Raw genomic sequence first — 12,794 nt, forward strand, 5'->3', positions numbered from 1 at the left:
CTAAGGATCATACTTACTAAGGTGTTTGCAACTTTAACATTTTTATGGCTATTATTAAATCTAATGCAGTATTACATCGGCCTATTGCCTGAGCTGGAATTTTGATACTAATAAATGAATTGTAGAAGTTTGCAGAGATATGAGAGTAGACACACGCTTGCATTTGTATCCAACTGTCAACATGATTGTAGATTAAATTATAATCAGTAAACAGTAAACATGCAGTAAGCTGACAAAGTCGTTTATTTGGCTTCAACAGTTCAAATAAAAAGTGGATCATATACAAAGAGGGCATTTTTTTTTTTAACTTTAGCTGACTCAAGTCACTAGAAAAGTTCAGGTCACTCAAACCAAACCACCACAACTTTTTTTCCATTTAAAAAGAAAACCATTGATACAAATTCAAACAGCAAACAAAATAAAGTAACTGAAATGCTCCACAATACCTTCAGCATATTTAGAAACTGGCCAAACCAGTAAAACACAAAGAATGTTCCCTTAAAGCATGCTCAGCTCAATGAGGCGGCCAGCAAACACTCCTAATGTACCCATTAGACACACAGCCATGAACACACACAGCAGAATGTGATCCAGCACCATGGCCACAAACTTCCACTCCTCAGCAGCCTGAAAAACACAAAATAAGATCCAATAAATAGTACATTATCATATAAAACCCAACAAAGAACCCACTTTCTTTGGCTCAAAACATTTACATTGTTTGATTCCTCATCTGATTTCATTGTTTCTGCGATATACTTGACCCCCTCAATGGCACTGCGAACATCTGGGTTCTTGGTGATGGGTGACTGGTAGGTGATGGCAGTAGTCTGGTTACCAGAGATGTCCGATATATCAAAATCGGCACCGTAGATGGTTTTGACTTGCTTTTCTTTCCCTGGACGTTTCATTGTCGAGAAGAACATGATGTTGGGGATGGTTTCTATGAAAACCTTTAATAAATCACAAGATAAAGGCATTTGCACTGTGTGAAAGTGTATTAAATATACATGACAAAACATAAAGCTGTTAGAATAGGTTTCTACCACTAGATGGCAGTGTAGCGCAGGACTAAAAAAGATGAACAGTTACCCAGAGCATGTCAGACTGAATATTTAACTTCTCACTCATCCAGAGCTGGGGTCAATTACATTGTTTCAGTTACAATTACGTTTTCAATTAGCCATGTTCAATTACAATTCAATTATGATTGCACTGACCAGCATTTTTTTCAATTACAATTAAATTCTAATTATTTTCTATCCTCAGAAAGTTTATTACAATTATGTTCTCAATTACAATTACAATTAATCATAATAACAGCCTGAAATAATTAACCTAATAAAAGTGAACCTTCCTTCGTAGCTTTCTGTTAGCATCTCTTATGATAACGGGTCCTAAATAAGCTGTAAAATACACTAAAAACAAATATCTATCATTTTACGTCTATCCTATCTATTGCTTACCTTGTTAGGTTTCCTAATCAATGAAAATATAGGTTTTAATATTTTTGGTGAAGACATCTGAGCCTTTTTTTGTGTCAGTATACCCCTCGATTTCATTTTTTTTAAATGGTAAAATGTGGGAAAGCTTGATACGAAACATATTTTAATAATTCTTACCTACATACAGTATGTGTAGAACTGTACATGGAACTGTAACATGGTTCCCCAGTTTTGCGTTAAATTATAGTTGATAATTTCCTTAGAATTTTCCCGGCAATTACAATTACAAAGTCAATTATCTAAACTCAATTACAATTAAATAACGATTACGACAGCAACGGATTTTCAAAATAACAATTACAAGTATAATTACGCCATAATTGACCCCAACCCTGCACTCATCAGATTAAAAACTAAAAAGCCTTCTTCTCACTTTGCGAACCCAAGCTGGCATCGTGTGGGTGCTTGGTGAGCGGTGGTGGGTGTTGATGACAATGACTGTGATGATGATGGAAGCAATAACGAACACCATGGTGAACAGCATGTACTTCCCAATGAGTGGTACAGCACTGGAGGTGGAAGGGATCAGCTCCACGATGACCAGCAGGAACACAGTCAGCGAGAGCAGGACAGAGATGCTGAGAGTCATCTTCTCACCTAGAGGACATGATGAGTGCATCACCAAAACTGTTAGTTTCAAACACAGCCTCTATTGGATAGATCAGTGTCTCTTCAACTTTATAGGCCCACGTACGTTTATAGGCCCTTTGTTTCTTATTGCAAGTACCACTTAGCTCATGTTATACATTATTTATTTGTGTCCGCAGGCTTGTCTAAACTCTTTCCCGTGTCTCATCCAACATTAACCTTGAATTTAGGCCTTTTTATTCATTTATTCCTGATGTTTTGCTCATTTTAGAATTTAAAATTCACCTTTTGGTGTATTTTAAAGAGTTATGCCACAAATTATTGATGATGGATGAGCAAAAAAAGTCTGTGTCCATGTTAAAAAAAAAATCTATAATATTAAAAAAAAAAAAAAAACTGACAAATGTTTCCATGTACCACCTGAGAGGTGTTCAAGTCCCCCTAGGGCAGGGGTACGCAACTGCAGTCCCCAAGGGCCGAATTCCTGAGACTTTTAGATGTCTCCCTGCTCCAACACACCTGGTTGAAACCAATGTGCTGTCATCAAGGGCTGCATCAGAATAGACCCTCCTATCTCCTTTCCTATCCACTGTTCTTTAACCCCTGGAAGTGTTTAAGTGGTGGCCATGATAAAGGAGCGTCCAAATTTTCTTTAAGTTGAGGAAAGGAGACGCGGCTGTCGGATTATTACGTCAGCTCGTGGAAGTGCGTCTGATCGTCATAACAAACGTGATCACTTATTTTTTTTTTTCACTCCTCTCCTAACACCTTCCCTTAACCACATGACGTCATCTAAGGAGTTATGTAAAAGTGGATAGGAAAAGAGATAGGAGGGACTATTCGTACGCAGCCAAGCTCTGCAGAAGAATGGTAACAAGGTGTGTCGGAGCAGGGACTAGTCTCAGGAATTAGGCTCTTGAGGACTAGAGCTGCGTACCCCTGCCCTAGGGGTAAACGTACCCCAGTCTGGGAACCACTGATGTAAAGCATCAAAATTAAAACACTGTCACATTTATCCAGTAAAAAACCCACAGCTCCAGAAAAAGTCCTTTACAACTAACCAAAATGCTCATTCAACCTTTAAACTTGTAAAATATTGTATAAAATGCAAAGAAGACACGACACCAGTTTTTAATGACTGTATTTTTTGGGGTATAAGTCGAAACTTTTTTGGTTAAAATCAAGGATGCGACTTTTACAAAACAACCTACTGTACCAGTGTATTTTTCTCCCAGTCGTCTGCACCATCTAGTGGGTAAAAATGTGAACTGCAACTCGCTTTGTATGCGTATTACTTAGTGTGGAAGTGACAGCACATTCATTTCTCACTTAGATAAAAAACCCTATAAAAAACGTTCTTAAATTACATTTGACATATTAGCCTCTTTTATTAGCAATGATAAAATGTCTATCATAACTGTGCAATAAAGATGTACATATACTCTCTTGGTGTTTTTATTCATTAATTGTTACTTTATTCTTTTAATGTGCATGTCTCGCTTAACTGTTTTACGTTGTTTTAAACATTGGCAATAATAATCCAATCTAAATAATAACGTAAACAAGTATAAAGTATTCAAACCACCACGTTAAGTTTATTTACATCTGATTGACTGCACGCTGAGGCAGAATGAAGAAGCCGACTGTTATTTCTAATTTTCTACCCGGTAACAGTTAGTTTGCATAACAGGCCAGTAGCAGTACGATTACTGTAAAAAATAAAATAAAAATAAAAAATGACAATATAAGGTTGTGAATGGACTAATATGCAGACATTGAGCAGCTAGGATGCAAACAAAGCCCGCCCCAAACCCAGGGATTCTCTGATTGGCTCTGAAGTTAATTGATGATTGGCATACCATCAGAAAAGAGGCACGCTATTGGTTAACAGCATTGTATTGTGCAGTTTAGCATCTATGCATGCAATTTACAGCCCTGAGCAACTTCTGTGTGGATTTTTCAATGAAAATTACACATTTCCTGAAAAGCATCGTAATTCTGGAAACTTAGGACATAAAAAAAAACACATTTATTTTAATAGACCTGATAAGATAATGATCACATATCTAATAATATGGTATTACTTGTGTTTAATGTCTCTTCCTGTGTGCGTGTTTCCTTTTATTTATGTTAATTTAAGATTCAGCAGCTTACAACTACAGGCTGGGAAAGTCATTAAAGAAGAAAGTCAGATGGAAAATAATTTAAAATATCAGCATATTATCTAAAACAAACAATACAGTTAAACTACTGCTGTGTAATCACATTTTTTAATTAAAATGAATTGACGTCCTATTCCTTACTCAGGAACACAAGCATGGGCTGTTTCTTTAGGCTTAGGTTTTTCTATTTCACACATCTAAAACTACATTCTACGTTACAGTCAGCCATTAATAATTTATGATTAACATTTACATTTTCAAAGTGCGCGGGAGCTCTTTTCTCAAATTAAAATACACAACACTGAAATAAAAAGGTGCCTCGCACTGTTTGACGCTGTTTGTGCGATGGTGTATTTATGTTGTGGTTGCTCGGTAGAGGACAGTTCTCCCACTGAGAGCATCTTTAACATCGACTTCTCTTCCACAGCCTCCCTGTCAGCAGCCACATCAGAAACAGGGATCAAGTGATGTATTATACATTAAAGCGAAGGCATGCTTTCAGACATGACAGCACAGAGGGACCCTGGGTAATGAGGCAAACGTTCACACTGGGAACACATCCAGATGTGCACATAAGCCGTGTAGTTTTTCAAGCATCAAGTGCAGGAACATTTTGGACGGAAAGGCAGCAACATCACGACAGAGATTATATGAAAAACTTTTATGTGCTCGAACAAAACGGTCAAAATGTTTGTGAAGGTGTTGGAGGACCAAATGAATTCATTTTTAAGTACGTAACCCTTTTGGGGTAAAATTTATTTTTCAATTGGCATACTGTACATTTTTAGTTTGATCAGATGAATACTTTTTGAGATATGGACAATTTAATGAGGGAAGTATGTGTTATCCTTGTTTTTCTTCCATTTTCAGCTTCCAATAAGTCAGAAACTACATCACATAGGAAACTGAAATATGTTCTTACTCTCCCAGTAAGAGTTCTTTTCTTCCCACTGTCGCTAAATGCTTGTTCATGTGGATCTTGTTGGGTCTTTTCTTTTATACTATGAATTTTATATTGTTAAGCGCTTTGACATTACTTTGTTGTCTTCTGCGCTATATAAATAAAGTTGAATTGAATTGAATTCAAAATTAACAAACAATAAATGATTATAAGACACAGAGGCAAGCAACAATGGCCTAATATAAAGGATTTTTAATATTCGCGAGTGGTGAAATAGCCCCAAAGTTGGAGTCAGAAAAAAAAAATGAAGAAGTCACATAAAGAAAAATTATTTTATACTTTATATCCCAAGAAAGAGTAAACTTTATACTATAAATAAAAACAGAGATCTGATATTATCTCACATGCCTACATGTAGTTATGGGCCAATGAATATAGGAAAAAATAAGAAAAAAAAAATATTTTTTCAAATTTCAAGATACTGTCACCCAAGAACCAATGCATATATCTGACTAATCAATATTGATTTATACAGTCTATGTACATAGCTCAAAGCTGATCAACTTACAGGTAGCTGAGACATATGTAAAGTAGTTTACTGGATCCCCAAACACGTTCCAGCTCTTTTTTCTGATTTTGAGATGCTGGCATGTCCACCAGATAGAATGTAGCTGATCTTTTTGTATATATTCTCAGGGAGTAGGTGGAGCTGTATTACTATACCAAATTTCAGTTTTCTATGTGATGTAGAAGCAGAAAATGGTTGAAAAATAATGACGAGCGAAAATCAATTCATACCTCACTCACTAAATTATCCATATCTCAAAAAGTATGAATCCGATCACACTAGAAATGTACAGTGTGCCTATAGAATAATCACAGAACAATTGGTAGATATTTCAGAAAGTAGGTGGGCCATGTGTGTGTGTGTGTGTGTGTGTATCACCATACCTGAGTCTGTAGGAAGGTAGAAGACGAGGCCGGTCAGGAAAGAGAAAAGCATGCACGGGATGATCACGTTGACGATGAAGTAAAGCGGAAGCCGCAGCAGCAGGAAGTGGTAGGTGATGTCCAGGTAGGGCGTATCAGGGCAGCAGGCATAGAACACCCAGTGCTTCCAGCTACGGAAGTCCTTCATCACCCACTCCCCACTTTCCATGAAGTGGCTCAGATCTGGACGGTCACTGTCCTGTGAGGAGAGGCAACACACCTGGTCATTCCTTTATCTTTCTCCAATAAATCACTGGATTAAAAAAAAACACATTATTTTCTTATTGATGGTCAACTTCTTTCCTATAAAAAATAATCACAGTAGTTTTTTGTTGTTCACATAAAATCCAAACCTGTTCTCTTTGGTGTCTGTTGTCCATTATTACTGATAATCTATATCAGTCTCAAACTTAAGGCCCGGGGGCCAAATCTGGCCCTTTAAAGCTCCCAATTTGACCCGCAGAAGAAAGTTAAAAATAATAGCAAAAACATGACTTATCGTGTGAAACGCCAACTAATTGAGTGGTAAATATCTCAGTACCTCCAAATACACAAATTCAATGACTCACAGTTTTCCCATGCCTATATCACACGATGGCAGTCAAATTGTTGTAAGTGCTCTCAATTAATCCAAAATCCTACAATTCTCCTTAAATTTTCCCCCTAAATTTCATTTCATTTATTTATTTATTTGAATTACATAGTAACCCATGTGTCAGCAAACAGCGTCAACATAAATATGCCAGAGTTAGCACAATATCTAAATTCCATCTGTTGCCCTAAGGCAGGTAAACGTGATATAACATACAGTTGAACAATAACATTTAGCATAGAGTTAAGCAACATAACACAATGACACAAACATCAAACCTGACTGACAACAAAAAAACATTATCACAATAAAAAAGAAAAAAAAAAAAACAAGTCAGGAGTTAAAAAAGTACAATATTATCTATGGGTACATTAATGGTTTGTTTTCAACCAATTTCCACAAATGAAATAAATATTGGTCACCAGATCAACTTAATTTAAGATGCTGCAGGGACTGATATCTGTCACTTATTGCTTAGTGCCTTACATATTTTAAATACTTTAATAGGTGGAAGTGGAACCTAAGGCACATGAATAATGAATATTGCTTTTTTTACTGCCTGTAATTTGTGGCCCATTTGAGGTTAAACTGGTCCGTATTTGGCCCCTGAATTAAAATGAGTTTGACACCCCTGATCTATATGCTGTCTCATCATGCCCCTAGTGCAGACATGGGCAACTGGCGGCCCCCTGTATAAGGCTTCCAAATGAATGACAGAAAAATAGACAACACAAAAGCAAAAAAATACAAATAATTACAACAGAAAGACAAGAAAAACAGAATAAAACACTCAAAAATAATACAAAAATGAACAAAACGACAACATACATAGACAAAATTATGCCAAATAACACAAAACTACAAAATACACAAAATGGCTCAAAAAAAAATATACAAAATTACAGAAAATTACAACAAAAGTATACAAAAACACAAGAAAAACACAAAAAAATGACTCAGCAAACCCACAGTACTAACAAACAAGCAAAACGACAACAGAAATAAACAAAAATTACTCAAAAAACCCTGCAAAATGCACAAAATGCAATCATAACAAGCAAGACAACCAACATACACAGAAAGAGAGAAAAACACACAAAATGTCTTTGTTCTTTCCTGTGTTAACACTCAGATTGGTCCTTATCTTTTAAGTGCTGACATGAATGTTGATAATGTGGCCCTTTCATTAGACAAACACATTTTTGTGGCCCCCCCTTGTTGTGACAGAAGATGCCCACCTCTGCCCTAGCCTCTGTCTTTGTGATAGATTGGCATCCTTATGAGGTGGTATAAGCTTTAGCTCCCCTATGAATTTACATGATGTGCAGGCATAAAATAATAAGATGGATGAATAGATGAAGGCTTGTCTCGTAAACTACCAAAATACCACCCTGATGTGTGTTTACATGCATCTGTGGGGCAATGTGCTGTTGCTAATGCTCTCACTATAAACACTTTAACTAAATAATGACTACATTTAGATGAAGTAGAATTACAGGATTGACGACGACTAGGTTTCCGTCGTACGTCCAGGTGCCCAGCTTCATGCTGCAGTTCTGGAGGTCGAAGGGGAAATGAAGCACAATGATTTCACAGTAGCTTTTGAAAATGGCCGGTGGATTCCATGTAATCATTCCCGTGTGTTCCAGCAACACTTTGGTCTCATGAACGATGGCGAAGTCCCCATCAGCGCTGTGGGGGTAGAAGGACACAGGGGGCATTCATTAATACCACCGACGAGTTAAACATTAATGAGGGGGGACACCAGTGCCTGAGGATGGCACGAGTTGTGTTGGTGACAGCAAAGCTGGTTGTCAGGGAAAAACAGCAGAGTGTGTCAGATGCAGCATATGGTGTGAGGAGGCAGAGGAGGAGGCCGGATTTAGCCTGATGAAATTTGAGCTTTTGCACGCTACATGCTGCAAGGGCTGGAAAGAGTAATTCAGAACATCACTGACAGGTGTGCTGATTGTTCCGAGAGATCAGGATTTTCTGCTTATTGCAATCATAGAAAAAGAGGCTCAGACATCACGGCTCAAATATAGTCTGATGGCATACTTGTTGTAGAGGACCAGATCAGGACGCCAAATGTCAGTGGAGGGAACTCTGATCTTTTTGATGCCACCATAATCCTCTGGATTCCACTGCAAGTTCACATCTTTCCATTGCTGTGGTAAAAGACAGGGACAGCAAGAGGAAAGGAAGCACAGCGTTTCAAACAAAGACCACATACATTATAACAGATAGAAAATATAAGATAAGATAAAACTTTATTGATCCCCTAATGGGGGAAATTTAGATGTTGCAGCATCTCCAAAAAAAAAAAACCAAAAAACAGGGAAACAGGAAATATAACAGCATCAAAAATAGAATTAAATAAGGGAAGAAAAAAATACAATAGAATTCAATAATACAACTTAGGTACTAACATACAAACACTATGTACACTTTATACACTTAGACAAATCAGAAAGAAACACACAAAGTGAGCAGCATTAATGAGATTGGTCATTATTTAGCGGTGATGCAGTTGAACAGTCTGACTGTGGATAGAAGTATATTAATTGTACAATTATAATCTATTTTTCTCAACATTTCAGATCAAACTGGAGCTCTAAAACACCCAAACTTCACCCTAAAATACCAGATGGATACAAGTTTAATGGTAGTTTAGTTTTTTTTTAAATTTGTGTTGTGTATACATATGAAAATTAGATGTCCAATCAGAATAAGGGCCAATTTTTGGGAATTAATTAAAAATGTTGAGAATAGAGTTGAGATGTCAAGATTAAAGTCAAAAAGATGAGATTAAAATCAACTTTTCTAAAATAAACACAAAATACCATATTGGGATAAATGTTGAAGGTTTAGTAACAGATGAAGTTTTTTGGACATATCTCTACAAAGTCCTTAAAGAGCTGAAAGAGAAATAACGTCTTTGTTATAAAACCCAACTTTCAAGTAAATTTCAACGGCGTTTCGTAGACGGCCACGGTCTGCGGTTTGTTGTCAAATGGTGAAATGAACCTTGTCAGCCTCCATAGATTTGACTTTATGAGGAAACCTTGGACTTTTCTCACAATATTGTATTTTGAGTTCATTTTTCCAAATTTTGACTTAAATCTCGACATTACATTTCAACTTTACTCATGACATTTCGACTTTATTATTGATTTGCCCAACATTATTTTCTCCCTCAAAATTGTCCCTAATCCGCTTCCGTACAATCCCGTCTATGACATCGCATCAATACAAATCCGCATAATTCCAACCTGTTTCAATCGCACGTTGCTGTTGACGATCTGGTTGACCTCATCCTGTGAACCCAGACAGATGTAGACACTTAATGACCAATGGCCAATCTTATTACAGATGATGTCATTTCCAGTGTTGCGATGTGTGACCTCACCACACTGATAAGCTGGATGAGCTGAAGACCTACAGTAACAACCACTTGGTCCTTGAAATGATTGACAGGACGTACGACCTTATTGTAGCCAGTGAACAGGGTTTTTACCAGACGGGTTTCATCCAAGGAGGCCAAGGCGACTCCTGAAATGAACAAAATACTGGGATGAATAACGCATCATTACTAAATGATTGATTTTTAGCTCCATTGGGAACATAAGTTGGTGTTTGGGTCGTGTTTGTGTATAAGGCAAGCTTTTAAAAGACCTGTAATGTGTCTGTTTAATAATATGTCACCATGTTTTTCATGTTATTCAAAGATAAATCAGGGAATGCCCTAAAGCAGCAATTCTCAACTGGTGGGTCGGAACCAAAACGGGGGTCGCGAACCTGTACTGGGTGGGTCGCGGACAGCTGGTCAAAAATGAATAAATACTTAAAGCTGCTATCCAGAGCTTCTGAGAGGACGTCTCGATATCCCGTCCTCAACAACTCCACTTCCTCCCACTGCCTCTGCCAATTGACCAGAAGCCACGCCTCTACTTTTGTGTACGCGCGTCAATATAACAAGGTGGCATTGATATAGGTCTATGGGTCAGGTAAAAGCCAAAACCATATTTACCCGTCAGCTGATGTGACACGCGGCCTTGTTTCCGTGCACAGTACCGTATTCACTTTGATTGACAGTCTCAAAAACAGGAAGTCGAAGCCTATTGGCTGGGCGCACTTGGCGATTGTTTCCATTTGTATAGGGGTCTATAGGATGAAGGAGGGACTTATATACATTAATGTATATGAATGTCCACCGGCAGTAGACCATAGTAAAATACTAGTTAGGTATTTCTATGAATTTCAAAAGAATCATACATAAACATAGATTTCTCAAAAACCCCGGATATCAGCTTTAATGTCTCTCATGTTGGACATGTCTTTTATTTTGAAACTTTTCTTTTGACAGGCATGCAGTGAAATCCATGTTGCACAGGAAAATATATAGATTTGTTTCTTTAAAAAAAAAAAAAAAGATTAAACGTGTGTTTTTGAGAGATATTTTTGAAAAACTAAATTTGGTTGGTTGAATAAAAAACAAAAAAACGTGGGTTGCGATTTAATGACCGTGGCAAAATGTGGGTCCCAGGATGAGACCAGTTGAGAACCTCTGCCCTAAAGAACTGCATTCAAAGACATATTTGTAAATTTAAGCACCTTACAAATTGAAATGTTCTCACTATAAGTTTTTGAGTCTAACCTGCATTAAAACATACACCATCCTTTGCTATTTCTGCCACATATTATCACCTCTCCAAGCAGAATCCCCGGTTATTTTTACAACCTTTCAATGATTATTATGATCATTTATCGGTAATTCTGGACACTGAGCACAGGATTAAGATGCAGTCTTTTAAATAAAATTATTGAAACAAAAATGTGAATGTGAAATTAGACTGACTGCTTACTGTATATTTGAAAAAACATAAGCAGAAACAAGAGGTTATCAAAATAAGACTTTAAGATAAGATAGTTTCTGGTTCTATTAAAAGTTATTGACTCTGATTTAAGAATAAGCTTTGAATGGGTTTATGTTTACATCTTTTTACATCACAAAATGTAATCTGTCTTAATATTTCACTAATTTAAAAAATGTATTTAACTACTGGTACTAAAATACTGCTTTAAACTTTCTAGAATATGTAGCAAAAGAAAAAAGAAACTGCAAAAAAGATGAAAGAGTTGTAGTAAAAGTTTCTTACCTGCATATTGGATTAGACAAAAAGTCAAGAGTACAGTTTTCATTGTTGACAGTGAACCTCGGCATCCAAAAACAAGATCCACCTTCAACTCGTTCCACGTTGACAATAGAAGTTTGAAGGTTTGACCCTAAAACATTCTTTCAGCGCTGGAAAATGACTTATTGTCCACACGTCACGCTCTCCACTGCCAGCCTTGTTGTTGTTGTCTGACAGCAGATATGAGTGAATGGCCACCAACGTTACTTGAGAGGGACACATTCTTAGCCATCCGTTATAAGAGCAACATGCCAGAGTAATCCACCATTGAAATATCCTATTGCAAACTTGACCAACACAACACAGAGGTGTGAAAAGACGTCACTTGTTCCCCTTGGCAGCTACGATTGATGGCTCATAATCTGACTTCACTTTCCAATGAATATTGTTTGCATATTGATTTATTCTTGGTAAATTCTCGTTATTTAAACTTCCAAGTGTCACTAATAAAGGTTCTCGATAATCGTTTTTGCTCATTTCTCTGGAGGCCATGCGTTAGTTTCGTGTGTGTCCTTTGTGTGTGACACACTTTCTCCCCAACCAGGGGTCAAGAAACTCAATTTCCCAACATTCGCCATCTGTCAAATCACCCCCGCCACTTCACCACCGTCCTCATTCATCTCACTTACACACAAATGAGCATTTTGCCACTATGTGAATTAAGAGACGCTTGTCTTTCCCCGGACAATTCCTTCCTCAAAATCCTCTTTGAGTCCTGATGTTTGCTTGATTCCTTTCTTCTCGACAGAACATGTAACATTTTTGTATTGTACGCACACGCAATCATCTCAGCTGGCACTTCTTCTACTCTGTCTAGTGTCGATAATGTTATTTGAAATCTTCACACTGTGATTATCTGCT

At 37.2% G+C, this 12,794-nt stretch overlaps 1 protein-coding gene across 1 annotated transcript; it reads right to left on the reverse strand.

The window, feature by feature from the left end:
• Positions 1 to 225: 225 nt before the first annotated feature.
• Positions 226 to 12,124, reverse strand: chrna1 (cholinergic receptor, nicotinic, alpha 1 (muscle)). Its single transcript, XM_028435345.1, has 9 exons — positions 11,898 to 12,124; positions 10,148 to 10,290; positions 10,011 to 10,055; positions 8,797 to 8,906; positions 8,235 to 8,430; positions 6,108 to 6,345; positions 1,879 to 2,102; positions 717 to 953; positions 226 to 627 (listed from the first exon to the last, which is right to left on the reverse strand). The coding sequence occupies exons 1-9, from the start codon at positions 11,938 to 11,940 to the stop codon at positions 499 to 501; spliced, it is 1,365 nt and encodes a 454-aa protein (XP_028291146.1). The 5' UTR covers positions 11,941 to 12,124; the 3' UTR covers positions 226 to 498.
• Positions 12,125 to 12,794: the final 670 nt, after the last annotated feature.

Source organism: Gouania willdenowi, chromosome 21 (genome assembly GCF_900634775.1).
Source record: "Gouania willdenowi chromosome 21, fGouWil2.1, whole genome shotgun sequence".
Classification (NCBI taxonomy): Eukaryota; Metazoa; Chordata; class Actinopteri; order Blenniiformes; family Gobiesocidae; genus Gouania; species Gouania willdenowi.